Consider the following 26233-nt stretch of genomic DNA (forward strand, 5'->3'; position numbering starts at 1 on the left):
TAGGGAGCAATTATGTACTTTGCTGCATATGAAGACAAGAAAGGGTGATGGGAAATGACTGCTTCTATAAAGAATAACATTTTGTTTATAGAACTTGTCCCTGCAGACAGCAAGAGAAGAAAAAGTTTTTTGATGAGACTTACAGGTAAAATAAACAAGATAGAGAATTGTAATTCCATATTTATAACTTTATCATACTGTACCCCATAAATATGTACAATTATTATATGTTGCTAAAAAGAAAAACAAAACAACAAGGCAATTCTAACTTACATTGAGTCCTTGGAGAATATAGTACCTTTCTAGTAGGGAAGTGCTAAGGATGTGTCTATGGCTAAGAAATAACCCATCAATCACAGAGAACCTGCTGGCCACTGATTTTGGAAATGCAACCCTTTCAGCACCTATAAGCTGGAGATAGTGGTTTCTATATCAGGGTTGTTATGATGTATCTAACATGCTTTGAAGATTGTATGACTAACAATCTCAAGAACTTTGTTCTTATTCACAGAGTGCATTCTTTTCTTAGTAGAATATCATAAATACCTTCTAAGAGAAATTACAGACTCATTTCCTTTACTGAAGAATCCATGTAGTGAGGCCTATATAGAATTATCTGGAAGAAACACAGTGCCTAGTATTTCAACCTTCCTAATGCTGTGACCCTTTAATTCATTATCTCATGTTGTGGTGACCCCCAACTATTAAATTATTTTTGTTGCTTCTTCATAACTGCAATTTTTCTTGTGAAAGAATCGTTCAAGCCCTGAAGGGGTTTCGACCCACAGGTTGAGAACTACTGGCCTAGAGGCTCACTGAACACATGCAGGTGTTGTGTAGCCATTTCCTCCCAGACAGAACAGATCATTTTAACAGAAGTTCAACATACAGGATGTTCTAAAGAGAAGTAAAACATTCCATCCTTCTAGAAAGCTCTTAAACCCAGGAAGTAGACAACTCAAAGGCTTCTGTAAATTCATGAAACTACCCAGATTCACTCCTTTCCCGAGAATATATAATCAGTAAAGCTGGCCCAAGAGCTGGGACAGACAGGCTTAATCACCTGAGCTATATGAAAGTTCCCAATCTACTGAGCTGCCTTCAAGTTGTGTAGTGTGGTTCAGGTTTTCTAGTGTCTATGAGCTGTCACCACTGGGGTGGGCTTCTGGTGATGTAGTTATTTTTGAGTCATTTCTGTTCCTGTAAACCCTCACCCATATTCCTGTAAATATTATTTCAATAAAACCCGTTGATTCACCAAGTTGGACCTTGGTGGTAGATATTTGTTCACATCACTCCAGTAATAATGTTATGTAGTAAGGTAGTAGTTTTCTGAAGAGACAAAGCTCCTGTGATGAACTAAGTGCCCAGAAGCTTAGGCTGAGAACAGCAAAGTTCTTTGGTAGAGTGGTAGGTGGACTAGACCAAATTAGACAGAGGCTGAGAAAGGAGGAAGGACTCCCAAGGTACATCTATCAAACTTTTGAAAAGCAGCATTCTTTCAGGTATTGAACAAGCTGAGACCCCATAGCACTAGCTCTGTTTGTTTTCTGTGGGCCCACTGCACTCCAGTGGGCTTCGAATTCCCACCTCAGCAAAGTTAGCCCGTTGGAGGCCTTCTTAGTGTTCTGATCCCTCAGACATCACCCTTTGCAACACTCTTGCCCTTCTTCAGCTGCCCCTGGCTTCCTCAGTCTAGCATCTCTTCTCAGCTGCCCCGCGCCCCCCCCCCTTCATTCCCCAGCCTTCTTCACCTCTAGCCTCCGCTTCTCTTTAAGATACCCCTTTTCCTCAGCCTTCATTCCACCTTAGCGCGGTTCCCCCTCCTCAGCCCTCCGTAGTCTCCCATCATTCCTCAGCTAGTTCTGGGTCCCTCTACCCTCATCCCTCTTCAGCGCTGCGAGGCGCTGCGTTGAGCTGGGAGGCGCGGTGGGGTTTTGGATTTGCTCCTCCCCTTCCCTACCTCCCTGTATTCTGAGTGGCGGAGAGGAAGAGGACCAGTTGGAGTCCGCATCCCTGTGCACTGGCTGCCGCAGGGCCCAGCAAGCAGGTGGAGCTCAGCTTCCCACGGAGCATTGGGCGGTGGACCGCAGTGACGCGGCCTGAGACATGGCGGCCACGCGCCTCTGAGGCCGCAGAACCCGAGCCTCCAGCTGCGGGAGCTAAGCCTTGACCATGCAGCTTGGCTGCTGACTGCCCGGGCGCGTGGCCGGAGGATCCCGGCTGCGGTCATTACCTTGCAGCCTCTATGCTGCAGGGTGTATTCCTCCCATATTCCATGTATTCCTCCTCAGTGCTTCCGGCCGTGTAGCAGCCGCTGCCGGCCGGGCCGCAGGGCTCTCTGCCTATTCATCAGACACTTTTCTTTTCCGTTTCTATTTCCATTCCTATTTGCTTCTCCTTTTCCCTCTGCTTTGCGTCTATCTCCGCCACCCCGCTATGGCCGCAGAAGAGGCTCTGAAGACGGTAGACCAATATAAGACTGAAATAGAGAGACTGACCAAGGAGCTCACAGAAACGACCCATGAGAAGATCCAGGCTGCGGAGTATGGGCTGGTGGTGCTGGAGGAGAAACTGACTCTCAAGCAACAGTATGACGAGCTGGAGGCCGAATATGACGGCCTCAAACAAGAGCTGGAGCAGCTCAAAGAGGTGAGCTACCTATATCTTATTTCCCTTTCCAGGTTTGGCATTTCTCAGTGCCAGTCATCATTGTAAAGAATTGTAAAGAAGTCAGAAGGGATATGGCCAGAAGGACTTCGTCTTAGAGCCCTTTGTTGATAAGAGAACATTGAAAGAGTCCATTGTTTTCACCAATAGAAAAATTACCCAAGAAATGAATGCATAAGCTGGAATGGGAAGCTCTTTATCATGTGGGGGAGGGAGAGTCACAAGAAGTCTTCAGGCATCAGTGCTGGCAGGTAACATTGAACTGGGTTGAAATGCATAAATCAAACTTCTCAAACTGCTGTTATTTCAAACCCAGATATCAATGACCATTGCATAATCCATCCAATTGTTGAGGAGATTTGTGCCTGAGGACCTACAATTTCAGGATGGTAGAATTTGGTACTTCAGTTGTCTGCTGAGTAATTGCTCCTTGGTGAAATAGGAACTAGTTATTAGGAGTCACCAGTCCCGTTTGACGTTGACTTTAGTCCTTGTCATGGGGCTGTAGGAGCAAAACAACTTTGCTAGGTGGTTTTGCTGCCCTTAATTTCACCTCTGAGCAAGGCTGGACTATGCTTACGTCTTATAGAAGGCACCCTGAGACTGAGGAAAATTAAATTCACCCCCATATGGTGAGAAATGAGAAAGAAATGTAAAATATATGGATGTCTATGCCTTGCCTATCAAATATGGCCCTTCAAGTGGAAATTACTGTATTTATAAAACTAGAATATTACCAATGTTCTGTAATTAACATTTTCCCCCTATTTTTATGTTTCCTTCATCTAAGGGTAATGTATTGAAAGACAATAGTGGATGTGTATTTATGTCCAATCAAATACTCATAAGGATTATACATACTATTTAAGGCACTGGGAGTAGTAAGCAATCACGTATAAATGTATACATAAACACTGCTTTTCTGTGTGACAAGTCTTTATTTTAGATGCATACTAACATTTTAAATGTTAGGCATATTATCCATAAATAGAAATACTTTTCTTATAATCTAAGTTTATTTTAGGGAAAGGGAAGGCCCAGTTTTGTATTGTCACAATTAAAAAACATGAGTTATGACATTCTAATCAACCCATCTTCTAACTCATAAATAATACAAATTTATACCTTCAATTATGTTATTTTATTCAGATACTTAAATACCAAAAATATGTAAATAGATATAGTTGAAAAGCTATAGTTAGAGATATAATTTTTACATATCAAGCTATAAATTTTAGTTCTAGTTTTCCTTGTTATATTCATATCTGGCTTTAATGGTGTCTGTACTTATATTTTCTAAATATTTCTTAGATTATGTCTTAGACTGACATGTTTAAATGTAGTGGTGCTAAATATTAGGAAGTAAGGAAATAGATGATTATTGTAATTCCCAGATATGTTTCCATGATGTCTTTATTTATTGACTGTGCTTTGCCAAGGTGGAGAAATGCAAACTAATATTAAGTCATCACTTTCTTGATAAAAGAGGTGGACTTATTTGATGATATAAAATATGATTGTTAATAGACCTTTCTTCTTGAGCTAAACAACACTTTTAGGAATAGTTATGTGTTGTATTCAACACACTAAACCTTAATACAGTTGTCTTTTTACTTTAGTAGACAATAAATTCTTAAAAGAATGAATTTGTCTTTTATTTATTTAAAGTTGATAGATAAAATTGTATGTATTTATTATGTGTAGAATTATGTTTTGCTGTATACATATGTTATGTTTTTTGAGCTAATACATTGCTTCATATGATTATCTTTTTCTGTGATAACCCAACACTCATTCTGTCTTTTTAAAGAGTAAATATATTGGCATTATAGTCACCATGCTGAACAGTGAATTTCTTAGACTTATTCCTCTTATCTAAGTGTAATAATGAATCTTTTCATCACTATCTTTCCTTTTAAGCAATCAACACCTTTAATTACCATTTACATCTGTTTCCTTATAAGAATGGGATAATGAAATGTTTATTTTTCTATGCCTGGCTTATTTAATTTAATATAATACAAAGTCTTTAACACAGAGCTTAGCACATAGTAAGAATAAAAATAAATATTTTATAAAATAAATTTATATTTGAAGAATTTACACCTTTATCAAGTGTTCAAAAGTCAATATTGCTTAGTGTCAGAGAAAGACTGAGAAAATTGAAGAATGTAGAAAGTGACCACTCATTTTAGTCTCATTGGCAGTAAAGAGAAAAGGGGGGAAATGTTTTATAAGAATGATGGAAGAAGTATCTTAACAGAATATACAAATACCAATTATATTTTTTAAAATAAAAGATTTAAGAAATTTTGTTCTATAGCAAGAAAAATTATAAGGATTTGTTTTGTCAGATGACACTTCCTATTATTCATATTTTGACTTACATTTAGCATAAAGAAAACTCAAATGACAATTCTTAGTAAACAGGATTTTAGGTATACAAAAGTGTATTTTAAGGTAGTAAAATAGCTATATGTTATTATTAGATAATAATACTTTATCTTTTAATTTATGTTTTATTTTAGTTGAGATTATTACTTAAATGAATCAAATCAGTCTTTTTTTTTTTTTTTGGTTTTTAGAGAATTATTTATTTTCTATATATGAGTACACTGTCGCTGTCTTCAGACACACCAGAAGAAGGCATCGGATCCCATTATAGATGGTTGTAAGCCACCATGTGGTTGCTGGGAATTGAACTCAGGACCTCTGGAAGAGCAGCCAGTGCTCCTAACCACTGAGCCATCTCTCCAGCCCCAAATCAGTCTTAAATACAAAACAATTGTGCAAAACCAATGTATTCTAATGATGATGTCACATACAAGCTATTTAGCTTGTATCAAGGGAATAGAAGGATGGTTTTGTTGGTGAATTATTGGTGATGTGTATGTGTGTGTATGTGTGTATGTAGGTCAGAGGACATCCAAATTTTATTCCTTAGGCAACTTGTTTTTTGAGACACTGGCCCGAAACTTGCTAAGTATGCCAGGTTGACTGGTCAGTGAACCCTAGGGATCCACCTGTATCTGCCTCCCCAGTGCTGAGGTTACAAGTGTGCATCACTATGATATGCTTTTTAAAGCATCAGTAGAAATTTTTTTACCAAATAAGCTGTTTCTCAACCCTGGAAGCCATTGCTTTAAAACATTCTGGGAGAAAGAGGCAAGATAGCTCAGAGGGTAAGGGTTTTTGTTGCCAAGCTTGATGAACCTGAGTTCACCCTGTTTCTATATGGTGGAGAAAGAGGGCCTATTCTTGCAAGTTGTTTCCCTATCTCACATGAGTGTAACACACACACACACACACACACACACACACACACACACACACACACGATGTAATTAAAAATTTCACAGTAACAGAAAGTAAATTAGGCCAACAACATAGTACATTTTCTTTTATGTGTTCTCCCTTCGGACTATCATTGCTCCTTTGGTAAATACTCTTTGTACTTACTTTAAATGTCTTTGAACTTATGAATCTATATGTAGGATTTTCTTTTTGTTCTTTGTTTTTATAAAATCAGGTGTGAAGAATATGGTATTAATTATGGGGGATTGATTAGGTGACTCAAATTCTGTCCTGATTGTTTGGAAGGTCATGAGAGAGGAAAAATGAGTAGTTGTGTATGGAAGAGACTGAGATTTGCTTTGATGACTCTATAGCAGCCTTGTGTGTTGATATCAAGGGAATAGAAGGATGGTTTTGTTGGTGAATTATTGGTGATTTTGCTTCCTTGTCTCATTGGCTGGTGATGGGAATATGTGCATCAGCATAATTCCTGGCTGTTTTCCACAGCTAGAGGAGCCAGTCCTGCAGTGTGACCACATCCTGTCCACTCTAGATCTTGGTGTGAAGCCAGGATGATTCAGGCAGTTGGACATTATAAGTACATTACTCCTTATTTCTTCTCTGACAGTTGGATTTTGATGTAGACAACTATTATCTCAGCACTTCAGGCCTTGTACAGCATCTCATAAGAGATAGGGAGGAAAGAGTAGAAACATGAATATATCAGCAAGTATCTTAATTATTAAAATGGAAGGGAGAGAAAGAATGGCTATTTGTGTTGCAGGAAATAATTAAAAAGTGGCACCATCGGGTGCTATACCCAGCTACTTTCTGCCTTGGCGGTCTCACTGCCTCTGCCTCTAGGCTAGCCCCTGATGGTAATCTTCCCAGCTTCAGTTTGCCTGCCTCAGAGCTGCTTGTCTCTTCTAAACCATCTGCCCCCTGTGGGTAGTTGTCACAATCCCCTTAGCCCAGTAAATCAAAACTCTAGAAGCTTATAATTTGTCAGATTTATATATCAATAAATTCTCAATTCAAAAGATGCCCACAATAATTTCAGAGTCAATTGATAATGAAACAAGCTGTCCACCTAGATTAGACAAGTTATCCCAATTAGTCTATCCTTTAATTCATAGCTACTTGTGGCTATTTAAAGCCACGCAGAATCTGGATCGTCTTCCTCTTGCTCCATCTTCCTTCTCCCCCAGACTTTTCAGCTCCACCTTCCCTTCCACTGCCCAATCACTGGCTCTAGCCTCTATTTTACAAGTTAAGGTGGGGAGAAGGGTTACAAGAAGTCACCTGAGTACATGATTCATTCCTCGTCCATAGCCCCTCCTGGGAAAGGAGAATTGGCATCAAAATACAAACAGCACCAGGACTATCCACAACATATTGGTGCCTTTTACTCCTAGAATCTAATCACTTTGGCTATAAAACCCAGTGATTGAATAATCTAAAAATATTTACTGTGTAATATACCTGGCCCACTGTGTTTTAGAGCTACTTAGTTTGCTGATTTGTCTACCTACCTTTTCCTTTTCAAATTCCTTCTGCTTTTTCCAAAATATAAAACAATCCTCCTTGGTTGCATTAACTTTCACTCAGCCCTTTTCTTTTTTTTTTTTTCAGTTCTGCTCATTCAGTCTTAGCCTAATATTTCCCTGTTTGCTAACCTTTTCTAAGGTAATTAGTAGTTTTCACGTGAACACCTGGCCCATACACATTTCCCTCTGAACTCATTTACTTTTCTAGTTTTCTGCATTTTATTTTAGAACTGATTTACCTGCACCTGGCTTCATAGAAGGGGGGAAAGAGAGAATGAATATGAATATGAACATGAAGTGAGATTATACTACAGAACTACTGTAAAAAACTTTTGACTCCCTAACTCTTTAGATTATTTTTTTAAAGTTGACATAAATTCTTAATGTTTGGGGGATATTAGAAATTAACTTTTTATTTTTTATTTTTTTGTATGTGTTTGAGTGTTTTGCCTGGATGAATCCATAACATGCGTATGCCTGGTGCCTGTGGAAGTCAGAAGTGGAAGATAGAATCAGATTCCCTGTAACTGGGGTTGTAAATGGTACTATGTGGGTGCTGGGAATTGAACTGGGGTGCTCCACAAGAGCAACAAGTGCTCTCAGCAACTAAGCTATCTCTCCAGCCCTGAAATTATCTGGTTTAGTGATCTAGTAACTAGAATTATAAGAAGGTAATTTTTGTTAATATTTTAAAATGATTTAGAACTACAAATCTTTCTTAAGTGAATCCTTCTGTATTCTATATTAATCACTGTAGTTATTTCTGATCTAGTTTTATATTCAAGATGGTTTTTCATTGCAGCAAAATAAAATAGGTTATCTTTACAAGTTACACTAACATGATTTCAATAAGATATGCAACTTATAAAAGGAAACATTTGGTTGGAGACTTGTTTATAATTTCAGAATGTTAATCCATGATCATCTCCATAGGAAGCATGGTAGTTGGCAGATAGACCTGGCACTTGACCAGTAACTAAGAGCTTACATCTGATCCATGGGCAGTAGAGATAGATGATAGATAGATAGATAGATAGATAGATCTTGAAACCTCAGATCCCCTTCCCTGCCAGTGATACACCTCCTTCAATGAGGCCACACCTTCGAATCCTTCCCAAACAGTTCTACTTACTAACTGGGGATGAAGCCTTCAAACATATGAATTATGGGGTCATTCTCATTCAAATAAAACCACCACAGGCTTCAAAACTATCAATTACATTTTTAGAGAATAGTCATGGTAAAGTATTTCAGAAAAACACAATGAAAGCAAAAAGAAATCTAGACAGATATTTTAGTCATCATCAACCACTTCCAAATTAAAAAAATGTGATGCTAATGTGATTCAGAAATTTGAAAAATGGGTATAGGGCTGGAGAGATGGCTCAGCAGTTAAGAGCACTGACTGTTCTTCCAGAGGTTCTGAGTTCAATTCTCAGCAACCACATGGTGGCTCACTACCATCTATAATGAGATCTGATGCTTTCTTCTGGTGTGTCTGAAGAGAGTGACATTGTATTTACATAAAATAAATAAATCTTAAAAAAAGAAAAGAAAAATGGGTATAAAAGAAGTGCTGTGCTTAAATAGATTTTTACATAAAAATAAATGGTTGTTCATTCATTTCTTGCAATAACATTAATGTATTTAATGTCTTTACTATGTGAGAGTTAGAGATCTGGGTGTTGAAGATACAGCAAAGAACAGGGAGAAAGCCCCATTTTCATGGAGTTTGTATTCTGTGTAGGAAGAAAGAAAATAATAAAAATGATCAAGAAAACTAGATACTATGTTAAATGGTTCTTAATATTGTAGAGACAGTAACAAAACAAGAAGATGGCATGTATAGTGGAGTCTGAGGCACCTGCTGCTTGTCAGCATCTGTGCTGTTGTAGTTGACTGTGGATTAAAAAAAAAAAAAAAAAAACAATGGAGTGAGACGTGAGAGATGAGACTGGAGAGATGATTTCTGCCAGATGGTAAAGGCTCTTTCATTCAGCCCTTGCTAGCTAATGCCTCAGCATAGCTGGTTATAAGAATGTTGGCTACAGGAAGGATCTCCCACAACAAAGAGTCTGGAAGTAGTTGCTAGTCTAATTCCTATGGTATATTTAAGCCTCCTTGAACATCAGGAGCTCCTGCTATGTCCCACTCTTGTGATGATGTATTAGGAAATTTGGAAATTTGCATTTTTTCTCTGTGCTATGTAAATGTGAACATTTTATAATGTAAAACTAACGTCTGTGGCTGTTGGTGTGTATAGCTTACTTAGTACAAGTGTTTGTCTAACATATGTGAAACCCTGGGTTTTATTCTCAGTATAGCAAGAACCAAACTAAACTAAAACAAAGAAGTCAAAGCAACTCCATTGCAAAAATGCAACTTGACAGAGGGAAAAAGCAACTAGAGATGTTGGTTCCTTTAAGATTAAAGAAATCTTAATTTTAAATAAGAAAAATTATTCTAGATATTTATTCAGTACACATATGATGACTAACCATTATATTGTAGAGACTGTTAGGTAGTACTGCAGGTACATAATTTTCTGTCTTTGGAGAATTGAATTAACATTTATTTGTGTATTTACTTATTTCATGTGTATGAGTACTTTGTCTGCATATATGTCTATGTACCACAGGCATGTCTGATGCCTGCAGAAGCCAGAGGAGGACATTGAATTCTCTAGAACTGGAGTCTTAGATGCTCATGAGCTGCCTTGTGGATGCTGGAAATTGAATCTTAGTTCTATGGAAGAGCAGCCAGTGCCTTTACCTGATGATGAGCAGTCTCTCCAGCCCCCTTGGAGAGTTTATTTTTGACAGAGGAAGAAAAGTAACAAAAGAGTAGGCAATAAATAATTTTGGATAGGAATATGTGCCTAAAAACAAAGCAGTGTTGTGGAACAATAAACCTAGTAGGAGCTAGTGGGAGAGGTAACATTAGAAATGAGAGCCAGGCAAAGACTTTTTGAAATGTTATTTAAGCTGAGTCCCAGGTGATGAGAATTAATGAGCCAGGAAGGGATTGTCCTGGGCTGAAAGCACCAGCAATGTAGAAATCATTTGGTGGGAACAAGCTTTGTGTTTTTGTGAAAACTGCATAGTTTTACTGGCATTTGATATGCAATGACCCTGTGTAGTATAGAACTCTGTTGTGCATTTTGGTTCTCTGTGGGATAATTAGGATCCTGGTCCTGCCTATTAACAGCCAGTGGAGGCACTTTTCCCAAGTCAATGTGATAATCAAACACTGTCACATATTCTAGACATTCCTTTTCTGTTCTTCCATGAGGCAGTACTGCCATTCATTAAGAACCTCAGAAGACTTCAGGTATGACTGGAGTGGAAGGGGTGGATATGGGAGGAAATGATAGTGAATAGACTGGAACTAGGCTTTTGAGCTCTGAGATTGATTATATTTATGTTTATAATATATACTATGTAGCCTCAACTGGCTTAGAACTTTCTATATAATCAGGCTTGACTTGACCTTACAGAAATTAACCTCTGTTTCCCCAGTGCTGAGATTAAAGTTGATTACCACCTTGCCCAGCAAGAAATCTGAGCTTTATTTTAACTAGAGTGGACAGCTTTAAAGGCTGTGGAGGAATAATCCAAGGTAGGAGACTGTTGGAACAGTTCAGATAAGAGATGATGGTGACTTAAATTTGGGGGATCAATATCTGGGATGAGAAATGACCTGATTCAAGATGGCTGAAGGATTTGCAAAAAGATGGCTCCTTGGTTTCTTTATAAAGCACTAAGAGGAGTTATAATCACATAAAAAAGAGATATAAACTCGTAGGAATAAGGGGCTGGATAGTTGGCTTAGTGGTTAAGAGTGTTGGCTCCTTTTCCAGAGGACCTGGCTTTGATTGCTACTTCTCACCTGATGGCTCACAGCTGTCTGAAACTCCTGTTCCAGGGGATATGACACTCTCTTCTGATTTACTTGTGCATCAGTCATCATGTAGTATGTAAATGCACATGCAGGCAAAATACTCATACACATAAAATAAAATAATTACAAAAATTAAAAATGACAGGATAAAATAATCTCAATGCAGTTCAGAAAACAAATGTTTATTTGAATTTTTTATGAATCCCAATTTTGATACTTTGTTTTAAAAATGAATTTAAAAATAAGTCTGTCATAACACATAATCTAGAAAGAATTTATCATTTTGATAGAAAAGTAAGCATCCACCTGCACATGACTGAACCTGTGAACATTTCATTGTGGAGAAGAGGCCTCATAAGCCCCAACCCGTGTCTGAGGAGCTGTAGCAAGTTAATGGGTACTGAGGCAGGGAAAATCATATTCCTCTGTGGTTTAGCCTCTGTGGTTTAGCCACTGGTAAACTGTCCTTGCTCAAGTAAATAATCTCCTAGTCATGCTCACGTAGACAATGCATAAACACACGCACACGCGCGCGCGCGCACACACACACACACACATGCACATACACATGCATGAGTGCCCATGCGTACACGCACATGCATACACACGCATGCACACACACGCACAGGCACACACACATGCACATACACGCACGCGCACACACACGCACATGCACACACACCACATGAAAGTAGGAAAGTGAGAAGGACACTTGTGGAAAAGGGGAAAGAAGATAAAAGAGGAGAGAATATGATCAAAATACATTTTATATGTACACATGAACTTGTGAAAAATAAGTTAAAAAAGCATCATTCTATAGTTGTAGCATTCTCTGGTATAATTTACTGACTACATTTCATGAAGTACATTGAGTGTAAAGCAGTGGGGTTTTTTGTTCCTATTACAAAGTTCAACTATTGTCATTTTTCTTTCTTTAGTAAAACAAATTGACCAGGCATATTCTTTTAACATTCTCTGAAAATAGTCCCATCCTGATACTAAAATGGATGTCAGGATTTTATAAGACAAAAGGTTTTTAACTTATGGGATACAATGTATACACTCTAGATTATGAACATGTATACTAAGACATAAATATATCCTGAAGCTAGAGTTAAAGAAAAACAGGAGACTAGTTAAAAACAACAGTTTAAAGCTCGGTGTGGTGGTACATACCTCTGATTCAAGCACTGGGCAGGCAAAGGTAGGAGGACCTCAGTAAGTTCAGGGTCAGCCTAGTCTACTTAGCGAGTTCTAGGACAGCCAGAGCTATGTAGAGAGAGCATGTCTCAAAAACAAATAAACATACCCAAAACAAAAAAAAAACCCAACAATATCAACAACAAATACCAGAAAACAAAATAATAATAAAAGAAGACTTCACTCTTTCTTTCTATTAGTAAGATTTTAATGACTTTCATTGATTGGTAGGTAGTCTTTAGAGGCTAAGGAGACAGGTATGTTGGGCTGGGTAAGAACTTGATGAAATATTTGTTTTCATTAGCAGAAACTGTCTGAATGCATTATAAATGTTAGTTTATTGCTTCTGGAATATTATGTTCTGGTGTCCTGATCCTGGAACCAGTGGGTTGCAGATATAAGAGTAGAGGACTGAATATAAAGAAGGGCCATCCATAGAGACTTAAGAACAGAGTGAGTTAGCAGCCATGTGGCCAGAGCCTTCCCTGTTTGCTTAGTGCAACATAGAAACAAGCCAAAATGCTAGTTGTTTGAGAGTGAAGGAAGTGAGTCAGAAACTTAATGGATTTTTGGAGGAGATGATTTCTAAATTATTTTCAGCACTATGACTGTTGTTAAGTGTGTCTGTTTCCTTTATAACTTAGAATAAAGTTCTGATAACAGCATGTGCATCAATTTAGTGATTTGCTTTGCAGTGGCAGGCTGTTAAATTTCACAAGCAAAATACCACAGTAATACCAGCAAGCTTCAGATCAGAGACTGCAGACAGGTGTCTCAGGGCCAGAATATATCCCAGCAATTGGGAAACATATGACTTGAATTAGAGAGTTTCCCTTTTTAACTTAGGGTCATATAAAAATATGGATTTAGGGCCTTTTTAAAAAAAATTGTAATATTTCACAAATCCCTGGGACCACATTTCCTCATAAAATCAGAGGACTGGAGCTGAGTAAATTTTCTTTAAGACAATGTGTGAATTTCTAATGTGAACATCCACCATCCTCTCTCATCCACATTGTTTTATTCTATGTTCTTCTCCCCTGATTACATAATCTGACACCTGCTGGCATTTGAGGTTTCCCTCTCCTCCTTCTCCTTCTCCTCTTCCTCCTCCTCCTCTTTTCTTCTTTACTTCTCTGATAGTACTGGTGATTGAATTCAAGGGCCTCACATGTGTTAGACAAGTGCTCTATTGATGAGCTATGCTCTTAGCCCACCCAACACTAAGTTTTGGTGCTGATATTTGTTGGGGACTGTTCCCCACGTTGGGACACCAAGATGCTGAGGTCCATACTGCCCACTCTTGGGAGCTAAGTGCTCCGTTCCAAAGACATCCGACAATAGGGTCTAGCAAGAGAGTGGGGATGGAGGGGCAAGAGACGCAAAGAATGGAGACAAGACAGGGTGTGTGATCAAGTTCCCCTTTACTGAAAGGAAATCCTAGGTATATATACACTTTACCACGTGCCTTGCAGCCATGGACAAGCAGGGGAACACAACTGAAGACACTTTACCACATGCATATATATGTATGTGTATCTATATGTATATATGTGTATACACACACACACACACACACACACACACACACACATACATATATAAAACCTGGTACTAAAAAACTTCTTGGGATGTGTTTATTTTCAGACTTTTCTGGAAGGTCATACTACAGGAGAAGCTGCAGAGTCATCTGTGTCTGTAACTAGGATGGATGTCAGCAGCCTTTGAGCACTGCCATTGTAGTGGATTCTTTCTCCCTGTGTTGTAATTAAGTCAGCCACAGAAGTCCCTATACTGGAGGGGGCCTCTTCCTGCTGTATAGTGCTGCTAGCTTTGTATTATAGGTCTTGTTACTGTGGACTAGGTAATTATTTTCCTTCATGGGTCTTGATTTAACAGACTGATCCTCTGGGCTTCTTCCAGAAAATGTTGTGTTTTCTTGAAAATGAGTGGTGGAAAAAACTTTTCTTGAAATTATGAAAATTTCTTGGATAAAGTTTTTCTTTTTTCTTTTTTTTTGTTTTTCGAGACAGGCTTTCTCTGTGTAGCCCTGGCTGTCCTGGAACTCACTCTGTAGACCAGGCTGGCCTCGAACTCAGAAATCCACTTGCCTCTGCCTCCCAAGTGCTGGGATTAAGTTTTTCTTTTTTCATACTCAAAACAAGTTAATATTTGAAGTGTACTTCCAATGAATGATTCGTCTTACCAACTTCTTTGCTCTGACAAAGATTTTGTTTCCATACAAAAAAACATAAAAGTGAATTGTTTTAAAGTATATCTTGTGCTTGTTTAGGTGGCACTTGTGCTAAAGTCAGAGTGAGACAGATAACATGTAGCCATTGTCTTCCTAGACTTGGCCTTTTGAAGTCTGTTATTATTTCTAGAATGTATGAGAAATAACAAAGGATTAGAAATGTAAATCAAGGGAGTGAAGAGATGGCTCAGTGGTTAAGAGCACTGGTGGCTCTTCCTGGGCACCCAGGTTTGATTCCCAGTACACACATAACAGCTCACAACTGCTGGTTCCAGTATACTTCTGCCTTTGGGGTATTCAGACACCATTGCACACCAGGCTGGACTGGAAGGAATGAAGCTTAACCTGGTTCACACAGGACCTTGGTCAATGATGAGTGTGAGAAACAGCTTTCTCCAAGACAGTTTTCAGTGAAACACCTCTTTATTGGGAGTGAATGAGGGCAATATAAGCCTTGGGGAGTGGGTAGGAGGTTTTGGGGTGAGTGTACATCATTGCCTGGGCTGAGGTGCTGGGAATGCTTCCTTTGCATGAAGAGGAATTTTAGGTGCTAGCTGGACATGTCTTTAAAGGGAGAGAGGAATTTAAACCCGTAATCTGGCTCCTAGGCTATGTGACTTCCTCAAGGGTGGTGGAGGTGGGACATGTAAGCCCAGAGTAAGTCCTACTCCTGCAAGTCTCAGGATGAGATTTTCTGGGTTTGGACACTTATCAACCTTACTCTTGCTCCAAACTGGCACCCCTAGTCTCATGGCTTTCTGGTCACACACACAACTATCTATAACTCGAGTCTCAGGGGATCTGGTTGATACCTTCTATGGACACAGACATGTATGCAGGCAAAGTTATTCATACACATATGTAATGACAATTTTGGAATTTTGGTTTTTTTAAAAATAGAAATATTGTAAGAATGTGCTTTCATTTTAATCCCAGGTGTAGGATGTGAGGCTGCTTCAGACTGTCTGCAGCAGCTGATGATGATTTGCTTCATGCTCTAGCAGAAGCATAGTTTTGCCAGCTGTAGATAATTTCTGCGATTGTGTGGCATTTGTAATTCTGGGAACTTTTCAGAGGATATATAAATGCAAGGGTCCCTAGAGGCCATGTGAGTGGTTGTTGGTCTTTTAGGGAGGTTGGTTTCGTTCGGTTTGTTAGTAGCCATGGTCAAAGAAGAAAAAAGGGAAAGTAATTAGACTCAGGAATTTTCCTAATTCTTCTTCCCCCTCTGTTCTTGTTGCTGTCCTATCTAGTGTTAGTGGGTAAAATCGGGGCACTGGGAGTGGATAAAGAGTAGGAAAAAGAAGAAACTATAAGGTAGCAAAGGCCAGCTACACACATAAGATAAAATGAAAAATAAATTAAGACAAATGCTGGAATTTACTTGTAGTCTTCAGTTTTGTTGATCTGTATACAGCATATAGAAATGGATTATCCTTTTACTCAAAATGTCTTTCTTATTAAATAGGTAAAACATAGCATATCATACCTTTAAACTTGATATATACTAGAGGAAATAATATGCCTTTAAGTCTGATTAGAAACAATCTTCCTGCAAAACTAAAATCTTCCTCAGAGCATGCATGTTTTCTTCACTGAGAAAGGAAAGCATACTGGAGAATGTTACACTAGATGTTTTATAATCTGTGAAAGCCTTTCAAATTCAATTATCTAACCTTTCAGTGCTAACCTTTCAGGGGTACAACAGTTCAGAATCCTTTCTTTTGACTTTTCTCTTTTCTGTGGCTGAGTAGTTACCTTTCTGAGCACTTGGCTTTCCTCTTGTGAACATAAGGTGCTCCATCTGCCAGTTTATCATGGAGATTTAAAATGGAAACAAGACTAGTTTAATGACTCCTGTGTGCTCACTTAATAAAATATCAGCTTAAAATGAGGAGAATAGAATTATTTAAGACTTTATCTAGCTCATTCACAATTTTCAGTTATCTTTTATTCTGCTGTCCAATTTTGAACAATGTTATATTTTTATTAAGTTAAAGTATGTAGTGTGGCAAAAATGAAATCCTACACTTTGAATGCTCATGAAAATTTCAATTTAGAGGCAGCTGCTCTAATTATTCTTTTTGAATCATACTGACCTGTATGTGTATCCTAGATATATTGGTTTTCTATTTTTTTTTTTATTCACCCTTCTTGTAAATTCCCAAAGCCAGTGACCCTTGACTTGATTGCCCCTCCCTCCAAACTAGGGCCTAGCAACTTAAGTGATCAACACACACCTATTAAACAAATGAGCTAAGTATAATTTTGCACATCTGCATATCTCATCAGTGTTTTACATTTTGTAGTTCAGAAACAATAGAATGAAAATTCCACATGGTTCAACCTAACACATTAAGTAGTTAGTGTAATGTGGGGGCATAAAGCCTAATCCATTTTGAGAATTATTATCTGAGAACAACTGACATATAGAAAAAGTCAAAGAAAAACAAATAATCTTAAACTGGGGACTAGTTTGTTTAGTAGTTAGGGAAAAAGTGCCGACTAGAACACTTTATTAAAACGTGTATACATATAAAATTGTATTGGTCAAAATAAGTTAACTAATTGTTCACATTAAAATGCTTTATTGCCATTTGTGGCATGATTTTATTTTTTTGTTTAAAAGGTCTCCTTATAATAGCCTTCATTTTATGTCTGATCTTTAACCATATTAGTTAAATTATTTTTTCAGTCCTTTAAGAAAGCACTTTATTGAACTTGAAGCAATTGTACTATAGACAACCTTTCTTATTTTCTTTTCTTTAACTGTTAACTTTTCCAATTGCTAGCAGCATTACATTTCAGGGACTTTGAATGGTACTGGAGTTATTTTTGAGGAGTTTATAAAGTCATGCATATAGGACAGTTTGAATTTCATCACATATTCAATTTGCATTGGCTTTGCTGTGTCCATTGCAGCATTCCGTGAGCCTGTGGCGATACGGATTGTGTAGGCTGAAAATAGTTTTCTCTCAAACCATTTTCTCTTGTCCTGATTCATAGTACTTACTACCAAATTATAGTTTTATTTCTTCTTGTTTCTTGAAATATCTCAATTTATATATATCTGTGTAATGTTCCTAACAAATATCTGATATATCATACACATTGAAAAATAAAGAAACATGAATGGATAATTCATCAAATAATATAAAACTAACACCAAGGAGAAGGAAATAAAAGCGATGGGCATCTCAGAATCACCCTTTATGCACTACTCCACTGTAGCTCCTCACCTTTGGCAATTACTACACATACTTTAGCCATAATAATTTTCCTTCATAGTTTTCCATCCATAACTTAGGTTTTAAAATCTATTTTTAAACTTACATGGATAGAATCATATTCTACATATTTTTCATGGCTGGTGTTTTTTATGTTTTGTGAGGTGTTCTGGTTGTTATATATGATAGTAACTTTATTTTTTTATTATATAATGTATTGTATGATTATACCACAATTCATCTTTTCTTTGGTTGATGGAGATTTCTATTGTTTTTATTACAGAATTATGAATAGTGCTACTATGGATATTTCATATATGTGATCTGGTTAGTATACATATTCATGAGTTTCTACGAATATAATCATTATGGTCTCAAATATGTTTGTTCTCAACCTTGTTCTAGTTTCCAAAGAGATTATCTTTGTCTGCTTCCCATCACTATAACAGATACTTGAGGTAATCAACTTTAATAGGAGAACATTTTTAATTTAGTTTTAAAGACTTCTATTCATGACTGATCCCGTCATTGCTTTGGTTATATAAGAACACATCATGGATGGAGTATGTAGCAGAGCAGAACTGCTCAGTTTATGGCCAGGAAGCAAAAGAGAGGAAAATGGAGGGACTAGAGTCCTACTGTCCACTTTGAGGGTGATCTTAATAGCTGAACTCTCCTCATTCGGCCACCCTTCTTAAAGTTCTAACACTTCCTGATAGCTTATGTTGACAGAAAAACAAAAACAAAAAATGAAAAACAAACAAAAACCTCTTAGTCATTTCAGTTAGTTATAGAGATTGATGATACATGGCTATCAAGGGGACTAAAGATAGCCCAAGAGAATTATGGCTCTGGATCTGTAATATTTCTACTGACCAAATATAAACTCCCATTCCCTCCTTTGGATTTCCTCCTTTATCGCCTGCCATCAGAATTTCAGTTTAGTTATTCATTTCTTTAGGCATAAATATTTTGCAATCTACTTTTAATAAGGGTTCAACCTCTCCTCTTGCCCACTACTCACTAGAGGTAGTGGAAGAGAAAAGTTATTAGGATTTGGGGGGGGGGGGAACTGGACCTGTTCAGCAATAGTTCTTTGGGGGCGAACTCAATCTTCTTTGCCAGCAGTTCAGTCCTGTAGCAAACACCAGATATGACTCAGCAGCTGCAGACCAGTCCTTTAGCCAGGCAGATACCACACATGAACTGGCAGCTACAGTCCAGTCCTTTTGGCAGGCAGATACTAGGCAGCAACCAGCAACTGTAGTTCAATCCTGAAGAAACTGCCAGGCTTGCCAACTGGCCTGAGGTGAGGCTGCTGGAGTGGCAAGCTGCTGCAGGAACCTCATGAGCAGTTCTTGGGTGAGTTTCTCTCAATGGCTGCGTTACCACAAGTTGAGCTCAACAGATCTATGTAAGGCAAACCAATACATGTGTATCGTTAGTGAAGAATAGGATGTGGAGCAAACCAAACCAGTGCTCATTGTTCACTTCCCACTATCTGTGGGGTCAATTTATACTCCTTCTTCACGCATCCCTTCATGTGTTTGCTATATCAAAACATCCTTTCACCTGTGTCTGCTTCAAGAAAATATTCTTTTATGTGTCTGCTCCAGCAAAATATCCTTTGACCTGTGTGCCCCAACAAAACATGATTTGACATAACTAATGTTCCAAACAAACCAAAAGTTTCCAGTTCCATTTCTATTTTGTTCTTTTATTTTTTAATATACCACTAAAGGTAACATAAGTTAACAATTACTTGTCAGGCTTAATATTGAGCTTTACATTTTTCTTTCACATTAACAATGATTATTACATAAAACCATTCTTATAAATTGGCCAACAGTGCTTCGTATTCATGATGGCTTCCAAATTCTCCATTTGGGAATACAAGGTGGAGGGTGATACCATGAACTCAAATACAGATCACAAAGTTAAATATTTGAGACAAATATGCACACACACACACACACACACACACAGAGAGAGAGAGAGAGAGAGAGAGAGAGAGAGAGAGAGAGAGAGAGAAAGGAAGACATGAGCATGATCAAGCTAGAGTCTTCAATGCATGCTATCCAAATGCTGTCCCCGTGATTTATACTCTTAGTATTGATTTAAGATTGCTTTTAAAAATATTTTAGCTATATGGATTTGATGAAAATGAATTAACCTCAAAATGAAGATACTGAGTAGCCAATTTCAGGTACACTTTAATCTCAAGACTGATGAACAAAAAAGCAAGAAAATTAATGAGGAGCGATTGATATGTGATGCTCTAGTTACACACTTGGCCTGGTGCAAATAATTGTATATGAGTAGTTCTTGAAGTCACAAAGATGAGTGAGATTAGGTGGGGAAGAAGAAAATATGTGTGAAAGAACTCTCATTCACAAGTACCTCAGTGCAGGCAGAGGAAGAAGATTCAGTGAGAGCTGAGAGGTGCAGTTAAAGTCACTGTGAAGGATAAGAGGTAGAAACTGGTGCTGGAAGTTCAGAATCAGAGTGGCCAGAGTGAGATGAGGCTTAGAAAACATCTGTATTGAGAGAGTGATTAGTGTCACAGTAGAAACCTCTGGATCCTGACATCCGTAACTCATTTTACTAAAAGGTGAGTTGGGTGTTACCTTTCTGTTAGCTGCCAGACAGTTAAATGTCCTTCTTGGTAGTTAAGACTTAGCAAAAAGAATTTCTATGCTATTAAAAGCCAAATGATATGTGATTATAAAATCATTCCAAATTGGTTTGGGATTCAGTGGCCAGCTGGGAGGTAGGTTATTTCCTTGAAGGTCATTTCCTTCTGAGAAACTCATTCACAAATACCAGTCTCTCCTCAACTGTATCTGGAGTAAGGACATAATATACTGAGGTGGAAGTAGGAGAATGTTGAACTTGTATCTAGTCTGGGCTACAGAGTGATACCCTGTCTCAGAACAAAACAAAACAGAAGAAGAGGTAGAAGAAGAAAGAAAATCTTTAGCCAGCTAATCAAGAAATATGAAAAAAGCTTTTGAAATATACCTTCATGTAATTGTAATTCTGTATGTAAGATTCAAATCTTACAATGTCTTTCTTGACCCAGAGTTTATGAAAGAAGAACAAATTTCACAGGTCAGACTCACTCTTCCCCAGAAGGTGTGAGGATGGTCTGGACTTTAAGTGTGTGATGTTCTGTGAGGAGACTGAGAATATGGTTTATATCCTACCTGGAAATGCTACTATGATCATGATTGGTGCTACTATTGATGTACTTGTGATGGAGTCTCAGACCGCAGGGGAATTATCATGACTGCTGAGCTGAACAGTGACTTTTGTTTGACATTTGAGTCTTTCATTTCCAGTTTTATTTCAGTTTGGGTTTTCTTTAGTGATTCTATTTGTTTGTTAAATCCCGTGTTCATTTCTTGAATTGTTTTCATTATTTCACTCAACTGTTTATGTTTCTATGGTCATAGTTAAGGCATTTAACCATATCCTCTTTAATATTCTTGAATATATTCATACTTTCTATATATTTTGAAGTTCCTGTCTTGTGCTCAAGCTAAATTGCTTTTCTCAGAGCCTCTTGCAACAAGGTTGCTGGCTTCTGGAGGAGACATATTGTCTTGATTGTTTATGTTTGTGGTTAGGACCTTGCAGTAAAGGAAAACAAAAGTGCACTGTAAAGATGCAGGAGCAGGCTAAACTGAGAAATTGGCAGCAGTGAGAGATCTTAGGCTTATATTTTAAAATGAAAATATAGTTACATCACTTCCCTCTTCCTCTCCTCCCTCCAACCACTCCCACTCTCCTTCCATTACTCCCTTTCAAATGGATGGCCTCTTACTCTTTTATTTTATATATATATATATGAATAAATATATAAATATAACCTGCTAAGTCTGTTTAGTATTGCTTGTATGTATGTGCTTTTAGGGGTGATGATTTGGTATTGGATAACACATTAGGGTTATTTATTTATTTGTCTATTTATATTATTTCATTTTATTTGTTATGGGTGTTTTGTCTATATCCCACTTGTGTACATAGTTTCTACAAAGTCTAGAAAAGGGCATTGGATTTCCTGCAACTGGAGATATGGATGTTTGTAAGCCACTATGTGGTGCTGAAAATCAAACCCAAGTTCTCAGGAAATGCAGCCAGTACACTTAAGTTCCTAACCTTATTAACAGTTCCAGAGGGACATGGCAAATCTATCCGTCCTTTTGTCTGAGCAATTCCTTGACATTTCCGTTATGGTTATTTCTTGTAACCATAATATAAACTTACAATTTTCTCAAAAGTCTTTGTATTTTAGTCAACAATTGAAAAAATATAGGTTATACTGCTATACTTCATGTAAGATATCAAAACAAATGGTTCTTGGAGTGTGGGAAAGGTGGTAATAGACATTTTGTTGAATATAGAACTTAATTGATATCAAAGAGTATTGAGATTTATATAACAGAAATTTCAGTAAAAAGCAAGAGACTATGCATGTTCCCAGACTGAAGTTCAGGTCCTTGGTTCCCTCATACAGAACTGCATACTGGTGACAGAGCCCATATAGATACCACCAGTAGACAGGCACTTGCCTTTTCGGACTGTCTGTGCCTTGAAAACACTTCTGGCTATTCCATAACCCCTGGCAGAGTAGCCATCCGTTTAACAAATGCAGCTCATTCAATACTCATAGACTAACTGTATTGGATTATGACACAGCTTTGTTCAAAGTCCTTAATTTTTCATTTTTATTAATTTGGAGACATGTGCATGGCACCACAAGCACAAAAAATTGAACAGTATTTATTTCAAGAGTAGATGAATTAAAGGTTAGGTTCCCAGGCACTCCTATGCTTCCTTTTGGGCATTATGGTGAATTCATATTTGATGATGACTAAACAAACTTTGATTCTTTCTCTGGGAGTTTGTGAGACACTCAGAGAATATCATAGAGAATCCAAAATTCCAGGATTGGTGGCAGAAAAAAGAGTATCAGATACAGGAGTAACTAGGACACCCCTCAGAACAATATCTAAGTAGTATTCGAGTTTGAATAACATCCTTACCTCTGCCTACACCCTGCTCTGTCTCCAGTTTGGCTTTGTTCTCTTTCCTTGACTATCAGAAAATAAACTCTCTAGATTCCTCAGGTTGTTTTGTTGAGTTAAAAAACATTTAAATTTTTTTTTATTTGCCTAAGAATGTTTTAATGAATATATATTTGCACGATGTGTGTGCCAGGTATTATCAGAGGTTAGAAGGCGTTTAGTAGAACGCACCAGATTTGTTGGAACCAGAATAATGGATGGTTGTGTGCCATCATGTAGGTGCAGGAAATTGAACTTGGGTTCTCTGTAAGAGCAAAAAGTACTCTTAACTGCAGACCCATCTCTACAGTCCTGTCTTGAATTCCTAAGTGCTCAGTAGCGAAATCCTCCTGTCCATCTTACTGTGATGCTGGAGATGCAAATGCTCTACCAATGAACTGTATCCTTAGCCAATGAACTATAGAATTAGCCTGGCTGATGACAAGTTCCAGTTGCCATGGAGAGAGAAATTGATTGACCTACCTGGGATCAGGTGTTTGCTGGCAGACTGTTTTCCTATATCAAGGATAAAGGTTTGTATATATAAACACAGTCTCTAAGCCAAGCCTTGAAACAATAAGAGACTGAAGCACATTAGACTAGGTTCTATTTTTTCTGTTATTATTATAGGTGTGGCACTTACTTTTCTTTTAAAGAAAATCACACCTAAATAATATAGTGATAATGTAGTTAGAGAAATACACAATTGTGTATACCAGATGTGTTTTGTTTTGCTGTCTTGAAGATTAAACTCTAGTGCCTGAACATGTCATGTTGTGTTCTACTAATGAGTTACATTCTCAACCCCTAAATAGCTAAATTTGACCTCTCCTTTAACACTTGGATCTGAGAGGATTGTTCAGTTACATTCCAGAAATTTCAGTAGTAAAACTTTTCTCTTTCTTTCTTTCTTTCTTTCTTTCTTTCTTTCTTTCTTTCTTTCTTTCTTTCTCTCTCTCTCTCTCTCTCTCTCTCTCTCTCTCTCTCTCTCTCGATTTATTTATTTTATGTATGCAAGTACACTTTGCTCTCTTGAGACACACCAGAAGAGGGCATTAGATCCCATTACAGATAGTTGTGAGCCACAATGTAGTTGCTGGGAATTGAACTCAGGACTTCTGGAAGAGCAGCCAGTGCTCTTAACCACTGAGCCATCTCTCCAGCCCAGTAAAACTTTTCTTATTAAGTGAATTTTCAAGGTCTACTTGACAGATGGGGAAAGTCTTAAGAATATTTAATCAATGAAGGTGTTTTTTGTAGATCTCAACTGTTGGAAATCATAGAGTAAATTTAAGATTTAGCCAGTTGTAAAATTTTTGGTTTTTCCAAAGTTCATTATAATCTTTTAAAAAAGATTTTTTTATGTATTTTATATATATGAGTGCTCTGTCTGTATGTACATCTGCATGCCAGAAGTGGGCATTGGATCCCACTGTAGATGTTTGTGAGCCACTATGTGGTTGCTGGGAATGGAACTGAAGACCTCTAGAAGAGCAGCCAGTGCTCTTAACTGCTGAGACATATCTCCAGCTCCCATTATAACCATGTGTTTTAAAAATTCATCAAGGGTTTCTTCTGGTCTGGGCCAGAGCACTGAGCAGATCTTGGCTGGCAGCTCTGGCCCCAATCTCCAAGAACCCAGAGGAAGCAGGGATCCCAGGTGCTCTAACTTGGGCAGTATCTTAGGTAAGCAGACAGCAAGGCCCGCCCCAAACAGGGAGTAACTGGTACCCACAAGGACCCAGGAAGTCACCCCCAGCCCGGAGCACTGGTTCCTTCTGGTCTGGGCCAGAGCACTGAGCAGATATTGGGTGGCAGCTCTGCCCCCAATCTCCAAAAATTCATCAATAATTTTCTTCAGTATTATATATTCTGAACTTAGTGCTTTCTTTAAATACTGAGCTTTATTTTTTCATTAATTTTTTTATTCGCTTTGTATCCCTATCACAGCACTCCTCTCTCCTCCTGGTCCCATCTCACACAGTTCCTCCTCCATTCTCCTTCCCTTTCTCCTCTGAGAAGGAGGAGCCCTCTGACCCCAACCCCTGAACCAAGCCACTCTGGCATATCAAGTCACTACAGGACTAGGCAATCCTCTTCCATTGAGGCCAGACAGGCAGGTGGCCCAGCTCAGAAGAATGAGATCCACAGGCAGGAAAAATAGTCAGGGACAGCCCCTACTCCAGTTGTTGGGGGACCTGCATGAAGGTCAAACTGCACATCTACTATATATGTGCAGGGGACCTAGGTCTAGCCCATACTTGCTCTTTGGTTGGTGGTTCAGTCTCTGGAAGCCTCAAAACAACAGGTAGTTGGCTCTGTTAGTCTTCTAGTGGAGTTCCTATCCCCTTAAGGCCCCCAATCCTTCCCCCAACTCTTCCACAAGACTTCCCAAGCTCTGTCTAATGTTTGGCCTTGGGTCTCTGCATGTTTCTATCAAATGCTGGGTGGAACCCCTCAGGAGACAGTCATACTAGGCTCCTATCTGCAAACATAACAGAGTATCATTAATAGTGTCAGGGATTTGTTCTTGCCCATGGGATGGGTCTCAAGTTGGGTCAGTCTGCTCCATCTTTGTCCCTGCACACCTTGTAAGTAGGACACATTTTAGGTTGAACATTTTGTGGGTGGGTTAGTGTCTTTATTCTTCCACTGGGAGTTTAGCTACAGGGGGACCACTTCAGATTCTATATCCCCCACATTAGAAGTCTCAGCTAGAGTCACCCCCAGAAACTTCCTAGAACCACCCCCATCCCAGGTCTCTGGCACGTCCTAGAGATGCCCACCCATGCCCACCTCCTTTCTCTCTCCCCTGCTCTCCTTACATCTGATCCCCCAGCCCCTCTCCTACTCAGTTCCCTCCACCCACCTCCCACAATTATTTTATTTCCCGTTCTGAGTGAGAATTTAAGCACCCTCCCTTGAGTCCTCCTTGTTACTAGGCTTCTTTGCATCTGTGGATTGTATTGTAGTTATCCTATACTTTATGGCTGAATAGTTTGGTTTTAGTTCTTCTTTGAAACTCTGGTAGAATTCTATGCTAAAACCATCTGGCTCTGGGCTTTTTTTTTT

At 38.3% G+C, this 26233-nt stretch overlaps 1 protein-coding gene across 8 annotated transcripts in view; it reads left to right on the forward strand.

Moving 5' to 3' along the window:
- Window positions 1-1974: 1974 nt before the first annotated feature.
- Bicd1 (BICD cargo adaptor 1) overlaps window positions 1975-26233 on the forward strand; it is a 135648-nt gene continuing 111389 nt past the window's right edge. For 7 of the 8 annotated variants that reach the window (XM_076940937.1, XM_076940933.1, XM_076940934.1 and 4 more), the window contains exon 1: window positions 1977-2652. In XM_076940937.1, coding sequence (XP_076797052.1) covers window positions 2440-2652 — 213 coding nt within the window. In that variant the 5' untranslated portion in view covers window positions 1977-2439. Of the gene's footprint in view, window positions 2653-26233 lie in introns of all 8 variants that reach the window. The other variant, XM_076940938.1, reaches the window with a different exon arrangement.

This window comes from Arvicanthis niloticus, chromosome 9 (genome assembly GCF_011762505.2).
Source record: "Arvicanthis niloticus isolate mArvNil1 chromosome 9, mArvNil1.pat.X, whole genome shotgun sequence".
Lineage (NCBI taxonomy): Eukaryota > Metazoa > Chordata > Mammalia > Rodentia > Muridae > Arvicanthis > Arvicanthis niloticus.